This window comes from Typopeltis vanoorti, chromosome 23 (assembly GCF_054136105.1).
Source record: "Typopeltis vanoorti isolate ZY-2024b chromosome 23, IOZ_Tvanoo_1.0, whole genome shotgun sequence".
Classification (NCBI taxonomy): Eukaryota; Metazoa; Arthropoda; class Arachnida; order Uropygi; family Thelyphonidae; genus Typopeltis; species Typopeltis vanoorti.
This window is the reverse complement of record NC_143571.1, coordinates 47,837,018-47,864,217: the sequence shown is the minus strand read 5'-3', so window position 1 is coordinate 47,864,217 and position 27,200 is coordinate 47,837,018. Positions and strand designations below refer to the sequence as shown.

Sequence of the window (27,200 nt, the reverse complement as noted above, 5' to 3'; positions counted from 1 at the left end):
CAATTTGAAGTAAGGGAGAGGAGTTTTTGGTATTGGTTAGCTCAACTTGGCAAAAAGTTATAGGTAGTAGTGACTTGGTTGAGTGAGGATAATGATATAGTCATAAGAATAGAATGCAAAGGATATAGTATCTTCAGAAGGAACAAGATTCAGTGAGAAAGAAGAGTTTTGCTAATGTTAGGCCAAAAATTGAAGCCAAAGAGAGAAGTATATCAGGAGGAGAAGGATGCAGAGAGCAGTTTGGTTGAGGGCAAAATATGTAATAGGTTACTGCTATAATCCAGGAGGTATAAGAGCAAATGTAGATGATATGCATTGGCAAATTAGCACGATGAGTGCAGGTAAAGTAATTATTATGGTAGATTTCAATGGTGGTGGGGGATTAGGAGGAGGAATAATTATAGGGAGGAAAGAAAATGGAATTTATACAGCTTCTCAGAGATAATTACTTGAGGTCGAAAGTGCTTGGTCTGATCATATCACCAGATAACATTAGCCACTATAGCTATACTGCCTCTGCTTAGTGAAAAGGATCATGTAGTCTTGACCTCGGAGATTGCCAGACATGCAGAATTTTCTCTTAAGAAGGGATAGTTGTGGAATTACAAAAGCAAGTGATTCTGACAAACTGAGGTATCAGCTTTCAGCAATTCCATGGCATAAGAATTTCAAAAGGAGAGATGGTGGTGCTTAGGTGGTCAAGAGGTGTTAGAAATAGCAGTATCAGAATGAATACCCAATGTCAAAAGGATAAATCATGTAGGAGTTAGATAGATGAATAGTATCATTAAGCAGAAGTTGCAGACGAATTTGTGGAGGGAATATAAAAAAAAAGGTGATTGGCATGCTCATGAGTTTTCAAGGTACATGCAAGAAGTGTAACCTGTATGATAAGGAAGACTAAAGCTAATTGTGAGATAAAGCTAGCTGATGGAGGCAAAAGAAATCTTAAAGTTCTTCATACAAAAGGAAAGAGTGACTATGAAGAGATGATTTAAGTCCTGATTGGGGGTGGGGGGGTTGCAGGAAAAAAAAAAATTTGAATTATTGAGTGAGCATTTTGCAGGAGCGTATCATCCAGGTGATGTTGCAATGCCAGATGTGAATTGACTGATGGGAAGATAGCAGTTGAAGAAATGGAAGCACTCAAAATATTGCAGAACTTGAATGCAAATGTAGCCATGGGATTAGATGGCATGTCATCCAAAGTATTATGAGAATGTGCAAATGAATTATCAGCTCCTCTGACCAAGCTATTTAATTTAAGCCTCAGTACTGGGAAGACGTAATGAAGTGGAAAGAGGGCAAAGTAATTACACTGCATAAAGGAGGCTTGAAGACAGAAATGGCAAATTATAATCTAATCAGCATCTTAGGAGTGGTGTTGAAATAAAAGGAACAACGTGGTTTTGTGAAGGGTTGGCTTGCTTTACTAAATTCCTTAATTTTTATAATACACTAGTGTCCAAAACTCAAGGACAATATCTGACACTATATCTGATTATTACAACCAGAAATTCAGATTAATCAGTTTGCGGCAATTTGTATAACTGACGATTTTGAGTAGAAACTGGGTACACATTCAAATTTTTGAATCGCGTGCAAAGTAGGGTCACATGGTAGCACTCAGCAGGATAAAGGGCAAAAGGCTGCACTAAGCATATTGTGTTTGACAGAAGCTCTTTTCATGAAGGAATAAAGTTGCAAACTTGGATGTCTTGTAATGTCTCAGACTAGATGATTTCAAATGGGGAAGAATTATTGGAAAGCTTGAAGGCTGCAAAATTATTAATGTTGCCAGAGAGTTTGGAATCTCACAGTGTGTTGTATCCAGGCCCTGTGTAGTGTTTCAAACCTTGCTCTACGACAGAGCACGAAGGCAGATTTTTGGTTATAACAGCATCATGTAATCGACGCACCATGAGAGGTCAACTTGCAAGTGTGCTTCATTCAAGCATAGGCATGCTGATATCTTGCCAAACAGTGGCAAGACATCTACATAAAATAGGCCTGTACTGTAGTCCCCCCCCCCATCTGCAGTTTCAGCTATCCACAGTTAACCTCAGTCTGAAAATATTAAATGGAAAATTCCAGAAATAAATTTATAATTACATCTGCAATGGATATTGGATCCAACATTATTTCAAAGCCGAATGTTTTGTTGAAACTATGAAAGTTTCATCAGTTGACCTGAGAGCTTACGAGAATAGAATCCTTGGCATCCCCGAGTTGCCTTACCTTCCTCTACTTGTCTTAATAGCTAAGGCAACTCTGGGATGCCGAGGATTGCATTCTCGTAAGCTCTCAGGTCAACTTACTTTCGTAAGTTGACCTGAGATTGTGTGCTGTTCTGAGTAGTTCTTAGTTATCAGATCAACTGTTGCGGTATTGCAGTGTTGAAGTAACCATTATTTTACTTAATAATGGTCCCAAAGTGCAAGAGTAGTGATGCTGGCAATTAAAATATGCCAAAGAGAAGCCGTAAAGTGCTTCCTTTTAAGTAAAAAAGGTGAAAGTTCTCGACTTCATAAAATAATATTTTAATAATAAAAAAAAGCATATGCTGAGGTTTGGTAAGATTCCATTTGCATTCAGATAACTTTTATTACAGTATGTTGTTATAACTGTTCTATTTTATTATTAGTTATTGTTGTTAATGTCTTACTATGCCTAATTTAAAACTTAAAATTTATCATAGATATGTATGTTTAGAAAAATATAGTATATATAGGGTTCGGCACTATCTGTGGAGTGTCTCGGAACATACCCCCCCCCCCACAGATAAGGGAGACTACTGTATACCCAAAGGCCTTTAGTTTGCATCCCTTTATCCACAGCTCATATAGCATGTTTTCAGTGGTGTTCCATCCATAAAAATTGGACAAGACACCAATGGACTAATGTACTCTTTAAAGGTGAGAGTCATTTTAGTCTTTCCTTTGATTTTAAATGACACTTGATATGGTGTGAAAGTGGTACTTCTTACCATTGTGAGAATGTTCTTGAAAGGTGGTGCTGGGGTCACGGTGCTGTGAGACATTATGCTTAATGGAACACCGAGCTACAAGTGCTAGAAAAAGTGACTATGACTGGTGAATCATATTGAAACAAAGATTTTCAACATCATGTTTCATTGTTGTGTGGTACTGTAGGCAAAGAATTCCTTTTTATGGATGACACTGCCACACCACATCATACACAAGCAGTGGGGATACTCCTGGAGACCAAGGATATTAATCAAATCGAGTGACTAGCACGCTCCTCAGATCTCAATCCAATAGAACACATTTGGGACTCAATAGGCAGATGCATTGCTTCTTGAAATTCCTCGCCAGAAAACAAGCAATGCTTATTTTTTCTCTGAATGAGTGGACCAGTTTGCCTCAAGAACTCCCAATCACTTTTTGCTAAGCATGGTACGATGCTGTGAAAGAGCTGCGTTGCAGTTTGGGGCAGATATATTCCATACTAAAATGTATCTCTGCACAGTTTTCTATAAGTACTGTACATTAACTACATCCTTAGGAAATTTGTAACTTTTACCAAAAACATATTGCAATTTGATTTGTAGAAATTTATAACACATTTTTTGTGCAATATAATTTATTAGTGTCTGTCCGTGCTGTTAGCCTAGTGGCTATGCGCTTCGCACCCATATACCTGGGAAAGGAGTGTCCTGGGTTCGATTTCTGTTGCTGATGTGAGGAGCTTATGGATCTTTCTCAGACATAGCCAAGTTAGCCAGTCTTGGGCATGGATAGCAGAGTTTTTCTCCTCAGTTTATCTGGGGTTTTTCCCTCCCACAAGCAGGCAAATCAGTCCTGTGAACACATGCAGCTACAGCCATAGAATATACTGGGAACCATAGGGCTAGTCACCTTATCCTTGGGACTGGTATGACTTAGAAGGGCTTAAGATAGCTCTGTAACAGGCCAGTAGGCCTAACACGTAGAAGGGAAAAGAAGATAATTTATTAGTATGCCGGCAATAAATTTATTTCCACATTTGGCTGTAGTCATGAAAATTTTTTCATATACATGTAAAAATACAGTTCCTCCTTAGCTTTTTTGAACACTAGTGTAAAGTGACAATTGAGTTGTATAAGGGCTACTCAGTGATATTAGTAGACTTTGCAAAGGTATTTGACAAGATTCCACATAGAACTCTCTTGCATTAATTGGAGCAAATGGGAATGGATATGAATCTGGTGATTTGGATTAGAGGGTGGTTGATCAGTACTTGGTCCTTTGTTGTTTAATCTGTATATAAGTGATATAGGAAATGATTTGACGAGAGATATTCAGTTGTTTGCTGATGTTGCTAAGCTGGATAGTATGATGGTGAATGAAGGGTGATGTAAAGATCCTGAAAGGCAGACTAGCATTATGGGTAGTGGCAGATGGCTGCCAGTTTAATGTGGTCAGATTATAGTGATGTACTTTACGAAGAAGTGCATCACCTTACACCTGGAAGTACTAATTACAAGATGTGGATTATATTGATGGAACTAAACTGCAGGAAACTGATGGGGCCAAGAACTTATGAGCGATTTTGGACAGGAAGTTTGTTTATTGGGTATATTATGAAGGTGGTCAAAACAGCACATCAGATTACATGTCTGTTGAAGAGCAGCCAAAGCCAAAATAGGGGAATTATTGTTCTCTTTTATAAAGCTTTAATATGGCTACATCTGGATTACTGCACTCAGATCTGCATGGATGAAGTGGAGCGGATCCAGAGACAAGTGAAAAAGATCATGGCAGGTCTATGGAATGCTCTTTATGAAAATGTATTTGCCTGTGGGTTTCAAAAACTGGCTAACAGGCAAAAGGGAGTTGATATGATAGAAGCATTTAAGTTATTAATAGGATTAATGCTGAAGATTTTTTCAGCACATGGCGAAGGGAGGGAGAGAACGAGGAGAACCCATGGAAATTGTGTAAAAGTGTAGTTAGCAAGGGTGTAAAACTCAGAAGAGACATTTTTGGATGTATTTCCCTCTCCAAAACATGGTTGCAGTGTACTTTGACAGAGCAGATCAAAAATCAGGGATTCCAGGTTGGATAGCCTCTGTCATGGGATATTAGAGTTGGCTAAGGCACATTCTTCCCTTTTTTTGCAGGATGCATAATGGAAAATGTAGTTGGAGGGCTGTTGCATGTTGTGTGCTAATTTGCAGAACTAGGCAAATATTTGCCTTTGCTGTGAGTAGATGCAGACTGGAAAAATGGAATATTTAGCTCATTATATATAGCTCAGTGAAAATGGCATTTACACTCCTTGGAGCTTGACTACACAAAGGAAGGAACATTTTCTAAGTCTCTTTTTTTTTACTGGTTCCCAAGTTAGTCGATCTCTGGCATGGGCAAGCGAGTTTTTTCTCCTGGAAACTCAGGTTTTTCATCCCATAAAGTCAAGAAAATCAACCGTGGAACTCAAACTATTTTCAGATATTAAAAATATTGTGTTAGGGACCACGAGATGCAGCACTTGTTAGCTGTCGCATCACTGCATGCCGATTATATTAGTGATAGCCTTGGGCTAGCTATCTCTGATTAGCTACCAGTAGAGATTGAACTGTTAACTCAGTTTCCAAAAGTTAGATATGGTTAAAATGGCTTCCTCTACTCCTTATATGGGAATAAAAGGCATTAGCTGATGAAAAATAACTTTTTTGAACTTTAAGTAGAGTGTGCATAATACAAAGGGCATTCTAGTAACAAAGATTGATGGCGAAATGATATTTTACAAAATATCAATGTTGTTTTTACTTTCTTTGCTGTTCTTATTATTTACTTCTTAGAATGGTTCTCACACAATGGAAATGTTCTCCAAACACTGATACAAGCACTTTATGTAACTCCCATTGACTTACTGAGAAAAAAATGGGGAGGTGGGAAGAAGTACATTTATTATCATGATGAATAGGATTTTGCATAATTTGTCTAGCTCTGCTAATTGGGATTCGTTTAGGGAAAGTAGATCAGATTTTTGGATGTAAGTGGTGGTGTACATTTAATGTTTGCATCGATGTCTCGAATGTTGGTGAAATGAATGTGGAAGTGTTTTTTATTGGAAGAGATTTTATTATTTTGGGGGGGGAAGTTTTGTATATTTTTATTATTTCTTGCAAATTTTGGTTGTGTTTTTCATTTTTTGTTATTTTTATAAGTGGTTTTATATCTGTGGTTAAAATGCTAACATTGCTAATATTTGTATTGGTCTTTCATGTTTATGTTGTTAATTCAGGAAACTTAGAGCAGATGGATATGCATCAGGGTTGAGGGCCTTGTGCACATAACCTCCACCCGGGAAGTGTCCAGACTCCAGTCCAAGTAAGATAGTGCTCTCTACACCCTAACTTGGTCTTCCTCCAGGCAGCAGCAGAATTATTTGCCAGCTGATCAGGACCAATGCATTACCATTGGATTCAGTCCTGTGCACTATCTGGCTGCCAGCCTGCAGAAAACTGCTTTACTGCTGTATCCTCAAATGGAGTAGATACTGGCTTCTTAGTTCAATAATAATAGTGTAAGCATACCCAGCAAGACTATCACCTGCATAGCATATGGGAAGAATGGGGGGGGGGGGGGAAACAGAAGCTAGAAGGCTCACTGGAGATGAAACATAGCAGTAATCTCTTCAGGCCATGAAAAAGGGGCGCAGTGGTATTTCACCAGGTGATGAAGGATCTCTGCTACCTAGAAGTCTGGTTGGCATTTCTTCCAGCTAGGGAAGATATGCATTTAAGGCTGCAATACTCACCTTGTCAGAGCCCCATTTGTGGTAACAGGCTATATCACAGGAAGGTGGGGAAGTTGTGCAATCAACAGTCCATAATGGCCATGAAAAATAAAACATCTCACCTTTAGCCCATCCATGTTACTAATGTACACAGTTGTTTTTGGGTAGGACTGTTAGTAAAAAAAAAAATGAAAATTATGAAAAGTTGCTTTGTCTTTGATATGTTGAAATTTTAATTTTAGTTCACCATCCATCCATCCATCTTCAATGCCCACCTTTCCTAATTGGGTTGTGGGGGCAGCAGCTGCAAGAGGAACTTCCAGTGGTCATGATCTTCCGCCACCAGAACATTCAGGTGCTCTGGTGGCAGAACACCTGAACACCGGGATCTGAACATTCACATCGGAACACCTGATGTGTTCTGGTGGGACTAAAATATTATATCCAAGGTTTTGGATTTAATATTTGGTGAAAAGTACTTCTTCAGAAATCATTAGAGAGTAAGAGGCTGTGTGACCCTTTCAGAGACCTAAGGAAAAAAACTTGTCATCTTTAAAAATGAGCATTGTTGTGCATTAATGGTTATTAGCTTTATTATGCAGCAGAAAAATTACCGAAGTTTAAGTTATTAATCCTGTTTTTGAGTAGAAAATAGCATAATAATATAATGCTTTAGGAATATTTAAAAAAAAAGGTCCCGACATTGCCATTGTTGTTATAACATGGCGAATGTAAAACTTAATGTCCTGTTATCTTCTGTTGTAAAAGAAGAGTATGAGATGCAAACAAGAATAAAGTCAGCCAGTTAACTATTGCTTGGTTTTATTTTCATTTTTCACATTTTTATTGGTGAATTAAACAATCTACATATGTTTTATTCACCATAGTAAATTAGGCATTTCCAATTATGAAAACATAGCAAGTGCTATTGGAAAGGTGCTTGATAACTTCTAAATAGCAACAGTTGGTATGAAAAGTAATTGAGAAGTCTTTCAGAAGTCTTTGAGACCATTATCAGCCAATCCAAATTCAACAGAAATAGTAGCTGCAAAATTTCAGACATTTGGTCGGCACTTGATTTTGTCATCTTCAACAGTCCCATGTTCATAATCACTAGGCATCAGTGAGGCCTCCTTCAGCAATAGGTACAGTTTTAAACAGATGATGGAGAACATCAACCCTCTCCTAGTGGTATCATCATCTTGATGTCTTTCTCCTAGTGATTTCTTTTTTCCAGAATGTATAAGATGCTGCTGGCTTCAGTTCTCTTTATATTGCAGAAACTTTAGTAATACATTTTTGGTTTTTTAATATAACTCTGGATCATCTCTTCTGTGATTAATTCATAAAGTTTTAGACTAATTCCGTAAACTAATTACCAGTTAAGTTTTAGACTAGTACTTCTAGCCAGAGATGGCTTTTTTTAAAATAAATTAGGTAAATTGTCATTTGCCTATTATAGTAGGATTCAGGATGTTTTCTGGTAGGAATTATTGCCATATTTATTCGTTTTAACTTTTGGATAATTTTGGTGGAATTTTTCAATAGGGCAATGTCACTATTCACGATTCATAAAGGTCTTGAAATTCTTGATCATTATGATAATATATATATATATATATATATATATATATATATATATATATGTGCATTTTTTTTTTAAAATTTAATATGAGTTCAGGTGCTAGTCTGTTAGTTTATTCTTGTTCAGTGTACCACAACAGTGCTATATGAGATTCTTATGTTTTTTTTTTTTTTTAAATATATTTCTTCATACTTCTGATGTTGACTTTTATGTGAAGGTCAAAATGCTGAATTAATTTTGTTATTTTTCTCAAAATCTTAGTTTACTTGAATTTTCTGCAGATCTGTTATAAACGATGCAACACATTGGTAATTTGTAGTGATAGAAAGAACATTTTCTGAATATGAAAATAACATTGCAATGTTTTAGTTTGCATTATTATCATGGGGGGGGGGAGACTGTATTGTCTATGCTTGCATAATTCTTAACTTTTTAAGAGATGAAACTTTACTGATAATTTCTTGATTATTGCAAATACCGTTTTAATCCTTCTCAAGCATAAGCATAGTTTGCACATGAAGTATCTTCACTAGTTTACTTGTATATAGAGACTGTTGACTTCACATCAATTGCCCCTGTATCCCATAATACAAAGCATACTTCCTTTTGGACATGTATATTTGTATGCATTGTGGAAATGGTCATCATTCAGATTGGTTTTGACCTTTGTGAGCTCATCAGTGGAAAGTTAGACTTCAGAACATACTAGGTTAAATCAATGCAAGAATCATATTTTTCATATACATGTCACAAAATGTTATATCAACGTATCAAAATATTCTGTATCAGAAATAGTTGTAGAAAATTTTTCTCGTTACACAGTAAATTATAATAGACAGGATTTAATTTGACCTCAGTATCTCCCACTGATGAGACCTCAATAAAGGTTAAAACCAGTTTAGTTAATGACCCTTTCCATAAATGCATAGCATTATGCATGTCCAAAAGTAAATGTACTTTGCATTATAGGATACTGAGGCAGTTATATATATATATATATATATATGAATATACTTTACCTATGCAAACTTTGTTTGCTTAGGTAAAGAATTAAAACAAAGAATATAATTGCTTGTCTGTCATTTACTTTTTTTTACTAAGCTGATAAATTTTATTAGCATATGTAAAAAAAAAAAAAAATCTGGTAACAGATTAACAGATAATTTGCATCTATATATCATTACCTTATCAAAATTCGTAATCGCAAAGGTTGTTAAATTGCTCAGGCTGTTATCCTTGAGATGTTATATATATATATATATATATATATATATATATAAAACATCTCAATATAACAGCCTCAGCAATTTAACATCCTTTGTTTACCTAGAAGTCTCAGTTGTAGAATTGATATCTTGAAAAGTAGATGGCAAAATAGCTATCGAAGTCTCTATTGCCCATTCAATTTTGACAATGCTGTTTGATTAGAAAGGCTAGGGATGTCAAGAACCTTTATTAGGACATTCGACTGATGGTGAGTTAGCCATATAGAGAAAGGAAGCAGTTTTTTTTTTGTCTTAACAAGCAAATTCATCAGGAGAACATATCCAATTTACACATATACATACAGTCTATTTAGGCATTTAGATTTTAATTCCCATCATCTTATAATTATATCTGCAAAGGCCAAGCAAGTCGAACCTTAAGGGTTGTAAGTGCCAAAGATTATTTGTTACTCTTCAAAAAAATTTTGAATTAAATGAACTATTATATATATATATCAAAGTTCAAAAGACAGATGTCAAAAACCAGCTGTGCTGCTCTCTTGTACGCATGTCCAGGATGTGTTAAACATTATGTGCATTGTGCTAGGCAATGATTATATAGATTTGGGAAATGTTATTTAGAATGAATTTTTTATAACTCTTGGAGGAATGTGTGTTGTTAGCATTATCTTAAAGCTTAAATTATGGAATTTGAGTTTCAATAAAATTAGTTTTCATTCATAGTGTATACTTATTGTTACATTTATTCTTTTTACAGACTCTTGCTTTAAGTTATATGACTGGAGTTATATCGAGGTAAGAAATTTTATAACTTTAAAAAATGGAAAATTTTCATAGTTCCTCCTATTGACAATTCAGTTGTAAATGTTAATACATTGACATGTGCTTGTTTGAACAAATATGCATTAATGCATACATACAAATGAAACCTTGGAGGCCTTCCTGTGGGATAAGTACATCTAGTTGCCAACTAATTCAAGTATGAAATGTAAAGGGATATCTTCTATATTATTCCTTGGCATATGTAATGTTGCTAATATATTGCCTATCCCCCCCCCCTCAATTTTGAAAGATAACATGCCACGAATTTGATGTCAATGCAGAATGAAAGTAATAGTGCAGATTTTGCCAGCTTGTAAAGGCCATAGCCTGTTGTTTTTCTTTTATTCATGTTGGAGGTTTAATGGAATATTACCAGCACTGAGAAAGGATTAAAACTAATTTTAATGCTTCCAATATTTCGTCTCAGTCACAGAGACATCTTCAGATAGCGAAAACATCGTCAACGTATCTAAGCCAGACTGTGGAGTTTAAAGGAGAGGAATCTAGAGAACGTATATTTTGAGCAACGTGCTCTAGATTCCTCTCCTTTAAAATCCAAAGTCTGGCTTAGAAACGTTGAAGATGTTTTCGCTGACTCCATGGCCATTCAGACATTAGACACTTTCCTCAGCCACCTAAACAAACAACACAAACACATACAGTTCACAATTGAGATTAAAAAGCAGAACACACTTCCATTTCTAGTTACACTTGTCACATGTCTTCCTTCTGGCAGTCTTTCCTTCACTGTTTATCGGAAACCGACACATAAACTCCTACCATCATCCAACACAAAAACTAGGTGTCATTAATACTCTAAAAAACAGGACTTTGAAGATTTGCACCAGTGAACATGCACTGAAAGACGAATTTAAAGTTATCAGCAGTACTTTCCTAAAAAATGGTTACAGCTAAAACGCATGAATTGAACTTCAAGGCCCACCTTTCCTAATTGGGTTGTGGGGGAAGCAGCTGCAAGAGGAACTTCCATTGGTCACAATCTTCTGCCACCAAGCTCGTGTTCTGGTGGGACTCTCAAACGTGTCCACCCAAGGTTTTGGATATATTCTATCCAGCGATTCCTTGGCCTTTCATGTGGCCTCCCACCCTCTGGCTTGGTAAAGAGGGCCTGCTGGGGGAGCCTCTTGTGGCATTCCAACCAGGTGCCCATACCAGCATAACTGTGATCTCTTAACATGGAGAAACAGCAGTTGAGTATTGAGGGTTTCCTGAATTGCAGAGCTTCTGACTCTGTCGAGTCTTGTCAGCCCCGCAATCCCTCAAAGGAACCTCATTTCAGCCAGTTGGATAGGTGTCTGCTTTCTTTCAGTCATTACCCAACTCTCATGACCCTGGGTGAGGATGGGGACATAGACTGTATTGAAGACAGCCAGCTTTGCCTTCTGGCTTAACTCAAGCTTCAATACTACCAAATGCCCAAGCTCCTGCAATATTGCGCTTGCTGAGCCAAACCGAGTATCTAGCTCTATGTCCCACTTTCCATCACTCGTGAATATGGACCCAAGGTATTTAAACTTCTCCACCTGCCTCAGTGGGACTCCACTCACATGTAGAGTGCACTGGAATGGTTGTCTTGAGACCACAAATGTTTCAGTTTTGGCCACCCTGATCTTCATTCCGGCTTCTGCACAAACAGCTACAAACCTATCCAGGGTCTGCTGGAGGTCATCTGTGGAAGAGCTAAGCAGAACTAGGTCATCTGTAAAAAGCAGACGTCCAATGCTACATCTTCCAATTCTGACATACTCACTGCCTCGGCTGTGCTTATCAATTTAGTCCATAAATATTATGAAAATGAGGGGTGACAGAACACACCCTTGGCGGAGACCAACGGAGACTGTGAAAGGTTCAGACTTTGTGCTGTTTACCCTGACACAAAACTCTGCGCATTCATACAGGGACTTGATGGCAGCTAATAGTTGGCCATCCACTCCATACTCCTGTACTACTTACCAAGGCTTATCCCAAGGAACCCGGTCATATGTCTTCTCCAAGTCCACAAAACATGTGTAGACATTCTTGGCATATTCCCAAGATTTCTCAAAGAGTTGCCTTAAAGTGAAGATTTGGTCAGTTGTGCTTCTACCAGGACGAAAGCCACATTGTTCTTCCTGGAACTTTGATTCAACTACGCTCCTGCACCTTCTTTTCAAGCACTTAGCATATACTTTCTCAGGCAGGCTGAGCAGAGAAATGCCACGATAGTTGCTGCAATCTCTCTGGTCTCCCTTCTTGAAGACTGGTATATTATGCCTGTCTGCCGTTGCTTTGGTGCTCGCCCAGATATCCAAGCAGTGTGACCACTCAAGTCAGCCAAAGAACACCATCTCAATTTAAGGCTTTTAGATTTTGGGCCAAATTTCATCATCACCAGCAGCCTTGCTTCATTTTAGCAATTTTTTTTGCTAAATGGACCACTTCTGCTGTGAAACTAGTCATTGCCCCAATCTGCACCTCTTGAATGTCCACAACTGCTGGGCCACCTGGATTAAGAAGGTTCTCAAAGTATTCTCTCCATCTGTGGAGGATATCCTTCTCGGTTGTTAACAGTGCACCATCAGAGGCCTTAATTGCCCTTGCTGTGCACGATTTCCTCCCTCGAAGGCAGCGGATGGCGTGCCAGAATACTTTGTTTGCATTTGCATAGGATGAGTCTAATCTTTCTCCAAAGGATTCCTAAGCCTTCTGCTTTGCTGTCTTTACTGCCTCAGCAGCAGCATTCATGCCTCAGCATACTGGAAACGCATCTCAGGTGATCTAAGCCATGCTAGGTATGCCTCCTTTTTTTGCCTGGACAGTTTTTTGGACCTCTTGGTTCCACCAAGGTGTCCTTTTCTCATTGCCCATTGCCACAGCATGAGAGTGCAGAGGCAGTGACAGCTGTTCTGAACAGCTCCCACTCCTCAACATTTGCAGTATGCTTGGGAATCTCTTTGAACCTGGAGGAAATGTCATCTGCAAAATTCCTCCTCACAGCCTCATTTTTTTCAGTGCCTCCCATTTCACACGATATAGCTGCTTAGGCCTACCATCGTTGATGGTACCATCTGGTTTCTGAAGCCATAGGGTGCAGACAACAAGGTGGTGGTTTTTTTAGCCGATTTTTATCCCCTCTATTCTGCAATTTATTCCGCGAATAGGAATCAACAATTATACAATCACTGCTTAAGTTTCTCCCTCTTACACTCAACCTTTTCAATTTTAGTTTCCCTGCCCAATTACTTCAACTTTTAGAAAATAGTAACTTATTATGACCTTCCAAGTTCAGATGCAACCCATCTCTTGCATACCGCTGTCTTTTTCCTTGAAACATACTCCAGACATCAACAAATTCCAAACCTCTTTTTTTGCACATTCTTGCAATCATATCATTCATTATCATCGCTCGTCTACTTAACTCATAATTGTCAAAACAAGGCAGCACACACCCACACACACACACACACACACACACACACACTATCCTCCCATTGACACTTTTCTTCGCGATATCTAACAATGTTCTTAAATCTTTTGCTACCTGATTTATACTACCACTCAGGTCATTTGTACCCACAATAACTATCATCTTTTCTGCATCATGCCCTCTCTTTATTGCTGAAGCCACTCTCTCTATTGTTCCACCAGCCAAGCACTCCTCAGGCATACCACTCTCCATACCCTTAATCATAGAATCACCATATATTTTACCACTCATAACTTCATTCAAGTCAAAATTATTTCTCCTCATTTCCATGCTATTCAGCATGACTATCCCAGTTTCATTACTCAACACTCTTTTACTTACTCCCTCACTCTCACAACATCTTGTTTCTTCTAGACCTCTTGTGCTTTCATTCTGTTGACTCCCAATCACTCCCATACTATTTATTTCTTCATCAATCACCAAAGACTCTCCCATACTTAATTCTGTTCTAGTTACTTCAGCTAGAGTAATCTCCATAGTCCTAATTTCTCGATTCAACCCATTTAACTCGGATTTAACTTCCAGAACCCCCCTTACTGAGCACTTCCAATTCCTCTTGCAAAAGATGGTCATTTTCCCGAACTCCTACCGAAGTTCATCTGCTATGGTCCCGATGTCTGCTTCCATGCTTAATCGCTTCAGCCTATCCCGACACCTCTCTCATATGTCGACGTTTTCATTCTTCTCATTTAGTCAAACAGTCCACAGATCCTTCACATTCCTCAGCGCATACATATAACAGTTTCCACAAAGCATCCACTGCGAAAAATCCAACGCAGAGCCAGACTTTCGTAGAGAAGTTCTGTGAGCCACCACTGACGTACGTTTCTTGTTGGACGCCATCTTTAGTCGCTGAAGTAGGGAAACCAACAGCACCGAAAACACAATATATACAACAGAATTCCAAACAATAACACCGCTGAAGGACACTTGTATCCAATTGAAGTACAACTGCTGCACAATTTGAGACAAAAAGCACACTATACTTTAATTTAAAAACACGTTTTCCAGCACAATTCAACATGGCCACCATGTTCACTAACAACACTAGCACCAAATCAAAACACTTGATTTTTTTCTGAACAGTGGTCCTCACAAGGAAGTTAAGGGCTGCCCTCCAAGTAGTCCAGATATTATTAGTATTTTCAGTCTTCTGATTCAAAAATTTGCACTGACCACAATTCTCATAAGGATCGAAATATTCATTCATTCCATATTCCATTTGAATTCTTGTTCTGTTTCTAAGCCTTGTTCTAGAAGAGTACCATTCAAGCATATTACAGATGACTTTAATCAAAATATCTATTTTTCCTTTTTGTCTATACTAAGCTTGAAATGTTATCAATATTATTATTATACAAGTAAAAACAGTTTCCGAAATGACTTGCAAAAATATATAACCTTCGGGATCAATTACCTTGATATTGTACTGCTTAAAAGACACGAACTCTGCCCAAGAATACATATATTTAAACATTTTAATTTCAATTTAATTTCTTGTCCTCCACTTTTTCATTTCCAATAGCGGACATTGTTTCTATGATTTAGTCTCATTGACTATGTTATTGTTGATAGTGATGTTTTCTCCCTGGTGCAGGACACCAGAGTGTACAGAGGATTTGAAATTGGAAGTGATCACTATTTAGTCTTGAGCAGGATAAAATTGAATTTCATATTGAAAAGAATAACATGTAAGAAAGTTTTAAAGCGAATAAAAGTTGAGCAGCTCTCAGATGTGAACTGTAGACTAAAATACACAAAGATTATTGAAGAAAAAATGATAGAGTTTGGGAACAGCAATCAAACCTTGGAGATTCAGTGGCAAACTCTGAAGAAAACATTGATTGATTCTGCCAGAGAGGCATGTGGTGAGGTTATCTGCAAGGATAAAAAAAATCAGAACTCCCTGATGGACATAGGAAGTTAAAGAGGCAGTGAAGGAAAAGAAGAAAGCATATCAAAAGTTCCTGGCAAATAAGTCAGCTTGTGCTCTTAGAGAATACAGAGCCAAATGCAAGAAAGCTAAACACTGTGTAAAACTAGCCAAACAAAAGTCATGGGAGGACTTTGGCAAGAATATAGAAAATAAATATCAAGAAGGTGGCAAAATATTCTGGAGGTTGTTGAAGAAGTTTAGGAATGGAGGAAAGAGTGCTGTAAAAGGTGTTAGAGATGATAAAGGTAACATGAAAACGGGAGAAAAAGATATCCTTGAAGTATGGAGTAATTTCTTTGAAAAACTGCTAAATGAAACAAGCAGTGATGACAGCACAGTGGTAAAAAAAACACTGACCAGGCATGCAGTCAGGAATACATATCCATACTTGAAGTAGAAAAAGCCATCAAAGGCTTGAAATGTGGAAAGGCAGCAGGAGTAGATGATATTCGACCAGAAATGCTGAAGTATGGTGGTATAAAAGTCTTACAGTGGCTGCACTGTATAGTTTAGAAAGCCTGGACAGAGGGACGAATTCCCGATGATTGGAGTAGAGCTCTCATAGTACCCATATATAAAAAGGGAAATAAAACTGAATGTGAGAATTACAGAGATATTTCCCTACTGAGTGTTCCTGGCAAGATCTATGCAAGTATACTTGAGAAACGGTTGAGAAGAATTGTGGAAGAACAAGCTGGATTCAGGCCAAATAGAGGCTGTCAGGATCAGATCTTCACTTTACGACAAATAGTCGAGAAAGCATGGGAATATAACAGAGATCTGTATTTAAGTTTTGTCGATTTGGAAAAGGCATATGACAAGGTGCCAAGAGAGAAGCTATTCAATACGCTACAGTTATATGGTGTCAATGGGGCATTATATCAAGCAATACTTAGTCTTTATTTGAGTTGTAAATCAGCAGTTAGAATTGAAGGAAGTACTGGAAGATGGTTTAATGTTAAATCTGGTGTGAGACAAGGATGTACATTATCCCCTCTGTTATTCATTATCTATATGGATCACATTATGAAGGAAAGTGGTATTAAAACATGTCAAAATTGGAGATGCTAATGTCAGTGCTTTATGCGGATGATGTCATCTGCTAAATAAATCCGCTACAAGTCTGCAAGATTATCTGACTAAATTGAATAGTTGTTGTAATAGATATGGTATGAAGGTCAGCAATAAAAAGACAAAGACAATGAAAATAGGCAGAGTCATTGAAAATGTCAACTGTTGTGAATGGAAAACCTGTGGAACAAGTAAAACATTTCAGCTACTTAGGCACAATTTTTAGTGAAGATGGTAAATTAAATATAGAAATAAACAACAAAATCAATAAAGCTGGTATGGCAAGAAATCAAATTGAATAAATTCATATGGAATAAGAGAGAAATTAGTTGGAACACTAAATTAGCTGTATGCAAGACAGTGTTCAAACCAGTTTTAACTTATGGATCTGTGAGCTGGGTCAGAAGTAAAACACTTGACCAAAGACTAGAGACCGCAGATATGAGAGTCCTAAGAAAGATTATAGGCATGAACAGATGGCATCAATGGCAATATCATATTAAAAATGAGGATATTAGGAAAGAACTTGACATTGTCAGCATCCAGGAATGCGTTAGCAGAGCTAATCTCAGGTGGTATGGTCACTTAAACAGAATGGGAGAGGAAAGATTAGCAAAACAAGTGTTCTCTGCCAGGTTGGCAGCAAAACTACCCAGAGGAAGACCAAGATATTGGTGGATTTATACAGTACAAAATGCCTTAGACGATAGAAATATATGATCTGATAATGTTGGAGTGTTGACAAGTAACAGACTGATTTCTAGGAAAATTGTAGATAGGAAGTTAGTAATGATGTAATTTTTTTCATGTAGTACTATCATTTCCTGTACACCCCCTTGAGGGTACATGGCAGGAATTTGATGATGATGATGATGAAGTATCTTCATGGAGTCAGAAAACTCATTGTGGAAGGCAATACCTTTCATATGTCTCCTTAAACTCATTCACTGCCAGGGCAACAGCTATTTCTGGTAATCCATGTAATCCATTCAATTCACTCACCACTCTCCAAGTAAAAAATCTAGTTCACATACTCTAGCGACACTTTTACATGACTTGCAATGCTGACCTCCGGTTCTCTCTGTTTGTCATAATATTGAAACATTTCCTTTGTGTCAATCTTATAGAACCCCTTTTAATAACTTATTAGTTTCTATCATCTCCCTTCTCAACTAAACTTAACAATCCACACACTTTCAAATTATCCTTATAGGAAGTGTTCTGGAGGCCTATCATCAGCTTGGACACTCATTTCCGAATCTTCTCCTCTACATCCTGATTCCAGAGAAATCCAGATGGCCAAATCTGTAGTAGTTAAGATGCAGCCTTATAAATAGGGATAATAACCTCTCTACATTTTAATTTTTAGTGTATTTAGTGTACTTTTTATATTTATTTATTTTAATAAAACAGTTCAAAGTATTACTTGAACTGTTTTACTAACTTTAACTTCAACTGTCTATCCATCATTAATGCCAAGTGCCGGGCCTTATCAATTTCCTGCAGTCCAGTACCATCAATGTGATACACAGTATGTAATAACCTTTTCAACCCAAAGTGCATAACCTTATATTTTGCAACATTAAATTGATAATCATTATCATTTGCCCACAATGCCAATTTATTTAAATCATCCTTCAAGATATCTAACATCACCTTTATCAATTATTGACCTCCCTAGTTTTGCAACATCAGCAAACTGAATATTCCCACTTGAATAAATCATTCCATATAGATCAATGACATAGATGTGGAATATCATTGATATTTCTATGAGGGGAGTGTCTGGAAAGTTCTGATAAACACCTAGACAAAAATTATATTAAAGCAACTGATATTACCATAAGAAAGAACATACAAGGATATAAGAAACCTTGATAACTTTGCTAGTAGTATGTTCTTTCTTGTGGTTATCAGTTGCTTTGATATCATTTTTGTTAGGTGTTTATCAGAACTTTCCAGACCCTCCCTCCTCATAGTTATATCAATGATATTCCATATCTGTCATTGATGTATAAAGAATAATGACCCTAGTACAGAACCCTGAGCTACTCCACAAACAAGTCACTCTCATTTGTGTATATTCCACTCCACCTCTGGTGTCTGTCTGTCAGCACCCCCCCCCCATTCATGCTATCAGCTTCATATCCATTCCCACTTGCTCCAACTTTTGTAATAGTTTTCCATGTGATATGGAAAACTATAAACGTCTGCCTGCTTCGCATAGTGGTTATTGTACCCACTCTCTCTTAAGCCAAAAGGTTGCGGGTTCAAATCCTGCCATGGGCATGGATGTTTGTGATTGTATATGGAAATACTGGTGGTGGTGGTGGTGGTGGTCAGCGGTAAATGGCATTAGTGGATTGAGTGGTGGAAACAGAGTTGAAGAGTAGGTGCCCTCCCTCAATGAGTCTTTGGACTCCCTCGAGGTGTCACGTAATAATAATATTCTGTAAAACGCCTTTGCAAAGCCCAGTAGTATCATGGTGTAGCTACTTCCTTTATCTAATATTGCTGTCACTCATAAAATATAAGTAAATTACTTAGGCAAGACCTACTGTTGGATCCTGCTTTCTACTCCATTGTATATTCTAGCTGTTGACTGACTCCACATTCGAACACAGAGAAAATTTATTCTTAACTGTGCCACTCTATGTTCTAATTCGCATAAGCAACATTGTGAAATCAACCATCAGCTAGCACAAATTGTTATCAACTTAATTCAGACCGAAATTCTCCTTATTATATATAGGGTTCCTGCTAAGATTCAACCTATTTTAATGAGCGTTGAAAGAAAGAAAGTTGAAAGAAATTGAAAAAGGAAGAGTTGAAATACACTTTAGCCTTGCCAATTAATTTGCTGTGAAACAAAATTAATAATTGGAAATTGGTCCAATTAGCAATTTCCCTAAGCTTTTCTACGTAAGAGAAAAAAGACAAAACATCATCTGATTCATCTCCCAAAAAGTGGGGAAAGACTTGTTGGGGTTTTATGGAACAGAAGAACTCGCTGTCCTCCATTCCCATACTGGACGCAAGAGCCATATTGGTTTATTAGTTACAATTCTAATTACTCACAACTTTAAAATAGAAATTAAATGAGATACAATTCCTTGCCTGATTCATTTCAAAACCTGCTCACCGTTATTCACTCAACTTTGTTACTAAAGTTTTAAGAATTAATCCTTCTTAAACTAATTTCGAAACTTAATTAATTATTACTCGTGAATCAACATCCTGTCAACTGTGCCATTTTGTTAGATTCTACTTTCTACTCTGTTGTATATTCTAGCTGTTGACTGACTCCACATTCGAACTCAGAGAAAATTTATTCTTAACTGCATCACTCTATGTTCTAATTCGCATAAGCAACGTTATGAAATCAACCACCAGCTAGTACAAATTGTTATCAACTTAATTCAGGCCGAAATTTTCCTTATTATATATAGGATTCCTGCTAAGATTCGAACTATTTTAATGAGCGGTGCAATGAAAGAACTCAGGCAAACACAAGATTCAACTGAAATAAAAATATTTAATGCTCATCATCATCATTCAATTTCCTGCCATGTACCCTCAAGGGGTGTACAGGATGTGATAGTATTACATGAAAAATTTACATCATTACTAGCTTCCTAATCTACAATTTTCTTCCAAATCAGTCTGTTACTTGTCAAGACTCCAACATTATCAGATCTTATATTTCTATCGTCTAAGGCATTTTTTACCGTATCAATCCACCTATCTCTTGGTCTTATAATGAGTCGTTTTCCTGCCAACCTGGCAGAGAACACTTGTTTTGCTAATCTTTCCTTGCCCATTCTCTTTAAGTGACCATACCACCTGAGATTACCTCTGCTAACACATTCCTGGATGCTGACAATGTCAAGTTCTTTCCTAATATCCTCATTTTTAATATGATATTGCCATTGATACCATCTGTTCACACCTATCTTTATATTTGTATTCTTTCTCAGGACTCTCATATCTGCGGTCTCTAGTCTTTGGTAAAGTGTTTTACTTCTGACCCAGCTCTCAGATCCATAAGTTAAAACTGGTTTGAACACTGTCTTGCATACAGCTAATTTAGTGTTCCGACTAATTTCTCTCTTATTCCATATGAATTTATTCAATTGACTTCCTGCCATACCAGCTTTGTTGATTCTGTTGTTTATTTCTATATTTAATTTACCATCTTCACTAAAAATCGTGCCTAAGTAGCTGAAATGTTTTACTTGTTCCACAGGTTCTCCATTCACAACACAGTTGGCATTTTCATTGTCTTTGTCTTTTTATTGCTGACCTTCATACAATATCTATTACAGTAGTTATTCAATTTAGTCAGAGAATCTTGCAGACATGTAGCGGATTTATTTAGAAGTATAACATTGTCCGCATAAAGCAAAGAGCTGACATTAACATCTCCAATTTTGATATCATGTTTAATACTACTTTCCTTCATAATGTGATCCATATAGATAATGAATAACAGAAGGCATAATGTACATCCTTGTCTCACGCCAGATTTAACATTAAACCAGCTTCCTGTACTTCCTTCAATTCTAACTGCTGACTTACAACTCAAATAAAGAGTAAGTATTGCTTGATATAATGCCCCATTGACACCATATAACTGTAGCGTTTTGAATAGATTCTCTCTTGGCACCATGATTTCTCCACTTCACCAAGCTTTCTTCCACAATTCTTCTCAACCATTTCTCAAGTATACTTGCATATATCTTACCAGGAACATTCAGTAGAGATATACCTCTGTAATTCTCACATTCAGTTTTATTTCCCTTTTTATATATGGGTACTATGACAGCTCTACTCCAGTCATCGGGAATTCGTCCCTCTGTCCAGGCATTCTGAACTATGCCAGTGCAGCCACTGTAAGACTTTTATACCACCATACTTCAGCATTTCTGGTCGAATATCATCTTCTCCTGCTGCCTTTCCACATTTGAAGCCTTTTGATGACTTTTTCTACTTCAAGTATGGATATGTATTCCTGACTGCTTGCCTGGTCAGTGTTTTTTTATCACTGTACTGTCATCACTGCTTGTTTCATTTAGCAGTTTTTCAAAGAAATTACTCCATACTTCAAGGATATCTTTTCTCCCGTTTTCATGTCACCTTTATCATCTCTAACTCCTTTTACAGCACTCTTTCCTCTATTCCTAAGCTTCTTCAACAACCTCCAGAATATTTTGGCACCTTCTTGATATTTATTTTCTATGTTCTTGCCAAAATCCTTCCATGACTTTTGTTTAGCTTGTTTTACACACTGTTGAGCTTTCTTACATTTGTCTCTGTATTCCCTAAGAACACAAGCTGACTTATTTGCAAGGAACTTTTGATATGCTTTCTTCTTTTCCTTCACTGCCTCTTTAACTTCCTGTGTCCACCATGGAGTTCTAATTTTTCTATCCTTGCAGCTTTGCTCTTTTCTCCAAATTTTCCCAAAATATTTTTGTATGTCTGACAATTATTTTTTCTACTCTGCTATTTAGATTCCCAACAAAGACCAACTTTTCTTTTTTCATTGTGTCAGTTGCTTTTTCTAAAGCCCAAAAAATTCCTCCACTTCTATCTTAGTAGAACCTTCGGTGGGACTATAGGCACAAATAAGTCTCATTGTCCAGTTTCCCATTCTCATATTTGCCCACATTACTCTACTTGAGACTGCCTGCCATTCAAGAAGATTAGCCTCCTATTTAGTGTTGAATACTATGGCTGCTACTCCTTTTCCTTGATTGTCATTGCCTGAATATTACATTTTTGTATTTATTTTTCAGAAAGATCTCACCAGTTTTTGTCTTTTTTGTTTCAGATACCCCTATTATGGCGATCTAGTACTTATCTAATTTCTCTGTTAGCTCCATTTCTTTGCCATTCAGGCTTCTTATGTTGATAGTACCGATCTTTAACTCTGGTGGTGTTGAGTTGTGGTGTGTTTTCAGATCTGTTCCAGTAGGTGACTTTTCGCTGTTTTCCCTGGTGAAAACAATGCGCACCTTGTTTAACCAGGCGACGCCCCAGCTGGCATGAAATTTTGTCATGTACCATCATTTTGTATTTTGATTTAACCAATAAGAAAAATTTGGTCGGCTAAATCCCAAATTGCCAGCCCATTCTCATTCATTCAATATCCAAGTAGATACCCATCAGATTGCATCACAAGAAGGTGAGGATTGGACATTAGGTCAAAAGCCTTAGTTGTTTCTCCGCATTCCTTTAAAGGCTATGTGGAGGTCTCCTCTCAGTTATACAGCTTTGACCCTTTACACCTAAATTAACATTAAGACAAGGATTTATAGTAGGGATAATACAATTAAAAATGAATAAGTTCTCATTAAGACATTTGTAATTTACTCAGCTGAGTATATCATTTACGATTAGAATTTATGGATATAAATTCCTCTCTTCTTATCATCAAGATTCCAAACTCAATTTCACTCTGAACAAAGTTATCATTCAATGTACTTAAATATTGACTCAGCTTAACTATTCAGAACAATCACAAAGCACAAATCATCAGACATTCTTTCAACAACTTTAGAGTTTATCAAATATCAACAACAAAGATGGCATGAAAATTCCAATGATCTGGATGGCATACATTCAGCCTAGCTGATATATAAGATCATTTCATACCAACTGGCTGGAATGTACAAGTATAATCATGATGTTAATATATGTATATAGATAGATGATTGTTGTTGCGCCCAATATATTTCTACATTGGGTGCAACAACTGCGCAACAAACTGACTAATAAGTTGACAAAGACGACTTATTAGTCAGTTTCGATGTTTCTGCCCTTTTCACTAATGTCCCCATCAATGACACAATTCTCCTACTACAGAACAAATTTCCGCCCGACATTACGGCCCTCTTTGCCCATGTACTGCAGTCCGGTTACTTCGTGTGGCAAAACAGATTTTACCTACAGAAAGAAGGTACAGCCATGGGCTCACCACTATCCCCCACAATCGCTAACTTCTACATGGAAACCTTTGAGCAAAGGGCTCTTGATTCCGCCATGCTAAGACCGACAGTCTGGCTTAGATACGTTGGCAACGTTTTTGCGATCTTGCTACACAGGCGACAAACACTAAACACGTTCCTTAGCTACCTGAACAAACAAGACGAACGCATGCAATTTACCATCGAAATCGAAAATCAAAATTCGCTCCTGTTCCTAGTCACACGTCCTCCTTCAGGCAGTCTGTCCTTCACGGTCTACCAAAAACCGACACACACACACACACACACACACTGGCCAATACATACATGCTAATTCACCACCACCCATCACAAAAATATGGAGTCATCAACACCCTTAAAAACAGAGCTACAACAATTTACTCTAACCAGCACGCCCTGAAACAAGAACTAAAAATCATCAGCGACACATTCATAAATAATGGTTATAACAAAAAATACTATTACTAAAATAATCTATAAAACAACAACAAAAACGAATCTAGATTACAGTAAAACCATAGCCATCCCATACATTAAAGGGTTATCAGAAAAAATCAACAGAATCCTACAACATTATAACCTCAATGCCACCTTTAAACCACCCACTAAACTTAAAACCATATTCAACTCTTCTAAAGATCCTCCCATTAGCACATCGTGGAGTCTATTGCATCCACTGCACCTGTAACTTACCGTACATTGGTGAAACAGGACGGACAATCCCTATACACAAGAAAGAACACATTAGACACATTAAATATAACCATTATGGTGAAGCAGGCCTCTCAGACCATGCGCTCAACACCTTACACCAAATCAACTGGAAAAGCACCCATGCTTTATACCACACAAAACAAAAACCTGGTATGAAAGGAAATTTAAGGAAGCCTGCGAAATCCTGATAAACCACCCAAATATCAACAACAAAGATGACATGAAAATTCCAATGATCTGGATGGCACACATTCAGCCTACTTAATATATAAGATCCAGCATAAGTCAGGACTCTAGCCAATCTTCAGCTAGTATTAGAAACCATTCTATACCAACTGGCTGGAATGTACAAGTATAATCATGATGTTAATATATGTATATAGATAGATAATTGTTGTTGCGCCCAATCTATTTCTACAACCAACAGATAATACTAATAATAGGACTCGAGCGTTGATGTATAATTTTTTTTTTTTTTTCACCAGAGGTCAGGCCAACAATTGTTGTAGCGGTTGGTCAGTATCTTTAACAAACCAGTTTGATTGTAGTGTAGCTTGTTTTCTGTGCATAGTTGTATGCTCCAGAAGATTACCTTGACATAAAGGTCGAAACGTCGAATGTAGATTTTAGTTATATTAAACTAAAGTTTTTATTCAAACATGGTAGTTGTCTCCATAATTTTCAAAAATGCATTAAAGTTTATCAATCTAACACAATACTCCTCAGAAAATTCAGTTTCAATTTTACATTACGTTCTCATGTAACAGACTTCATTATATTACACATTCAAATATGAACTATTAGTCCAGAGATACTTCATATATTACGTTTACGAGGAAATGTTTCACTATATCACACATTCAATCTTGACTGTTAATTTCAGCAATATGAACTATATCATGTTCTCCAGAAACAAGCTTCGCTTCTTCACACGAGGCATAGAAAAGATATCCTTACCAGTATAAACAGTATGGCTTCCTCATTATCGAGAATCCTAGAAACAGTCCTTGGCTCGTGAATACTTTCACTTTGAAAGCACGCAAATATTATAGAATCCTGGGTTTCAGTAACTGATTAGTTAACTCGGGAGAATTTATCTTCTTGCGCGTAATTGCCTAACTTTCAATATTTCCTATTCATTCTTATTATCCTTTCGTCCAACGCTATCCTTCTGCGAGGCGATTGGAATTCTAAAAGAATAAGAGCTCAAAGAAAGATAAGTCAAAATACAGAGCGATTCCCAGTCCTTCCTACTCCGTTCAATCCCCAGGCTATTTCTCTCCCCTGTGTTACTATTTTTTCATGTACTGCTCATGACATCCTACTCTCCTTTCCTGCCAAAATCTGGTTCTAACTGGTTTTGTTGATACCGAACTTGCTTCTTGCATACTGTACAGTAACTCACGCTAAAGCACACGCTGGCTAAAAATAACATAATTTATCACAACCACCAATCAAGTCTTATTTTGAAGAATTACTTGGAATATTAGTTTTTACTAATAGCATAATAAGATTGCATGTTTTACAGTATTTATCTGCTTTAGTAATATTAATTTCATAATATACAAGCAATATAGTGTAGAAAATGTAGGGAGTATGAGGAATTGAAGTGTATTTCGGATCGTGAGTGTGATATTTTTGTCAACCTTCAGAATGAAGGAAATAGGGATATGACAAGAAACGGCAAGGTTGTACATGAAAATTGTGAGAGTGTGAATGTAGAAAGTCTGAATGATAGTATAAATGGTTTCTCAGAGAACAAAAAAGATGAGATAGATGCATTGAGTGAGATCGCGTTGTTGAATAGTGCGATAGAAAGAGCAAAACAGCAGTTAGAGTGCATGAACAAAAGTAGACTGAATGAACCAACCAATAATAAAAGGTATGACAGGAAAAATAGACGTATGAATGTGAACATGAACAAAATGAAGGATAGAGTGCTGTATGGAGACTCGTTAGTACGAGGTGTGTTAGTAGAGGATTTGACAAAATCATACCAACCTGGTGCGACCATAAAGGACCTAACTGCGTCTATTAGAGAGCAAAAGGAAAGGGTGGAAGAAATGATTGTTGTGGCAGGTACGAATGATTTGAAAGGAGATAAAATGGAAATGATAGAAGACCTGAATGAATTGTTTGAGGTAGCAAAAGAAAAGAGTGAGAGAGTTAGAATGATTAGTCTTTTGCCACGGTATGACAGTGAAATGTTTAAAAGGAGGGCTATAATTGTGAATGACTTTATGCGTGGGTTATGTATGACAAGTGGTGTGGAATTTGTGGATGTGTGGAGTGAGTTTGATGGGCGAAAGGATCTATATAAGATGGATGGCTTGCATTTGAATGGTTACGGTGTAAGAAGACTTGAGAAAGTGTTGCTGAATGTAGTGGATGTGCAAATTCAGGGAAACTAGATTTGTTAGGGGGGGGGGAGTAGAGATACAGTCCTTATGGAGGCAGTTGAATGTAAGAATGAATATAATATGCCAGAGCAAATAAGGTCAACAAATCTGAGTGGGATAGTTAATATAAGGCATCAAGGTAGGGTTGGGGCTAATGGGGGTCTTAAATTCATGTACACTAATACTAGGAGTATTAGGAACAAGAAGGAAGAGTTTTTGGCTATGGT

At 37.2% G+C, this 27,200-nt stretch overlaps 1 protein-coding gene across 3 annotated transcripts in view; it reads left to right on the top strand.

Moving 5' to 3' along the window:
• Positions 1-27,200, top strand: part of LOC150093822 (protein lifeguard 2-like) — a 355,713-nt gene that overhangs the window by 273,808 nt on the left and 54,705 nt on the right. For all 3 annotated transcript variants that reach the window (XM_090413186.1, XM_090413185.1, XM_090413187.1), the window contains one exon: positions 10,313-10,350. In XM_090413186.1, the coding sequence (XP_090269312.1) occupies positions 10,313-10,350 (38 nt within the window). The remainder of the gene's footprint in view (positions 1-10,312; positions 10,351-27,200) is intronic.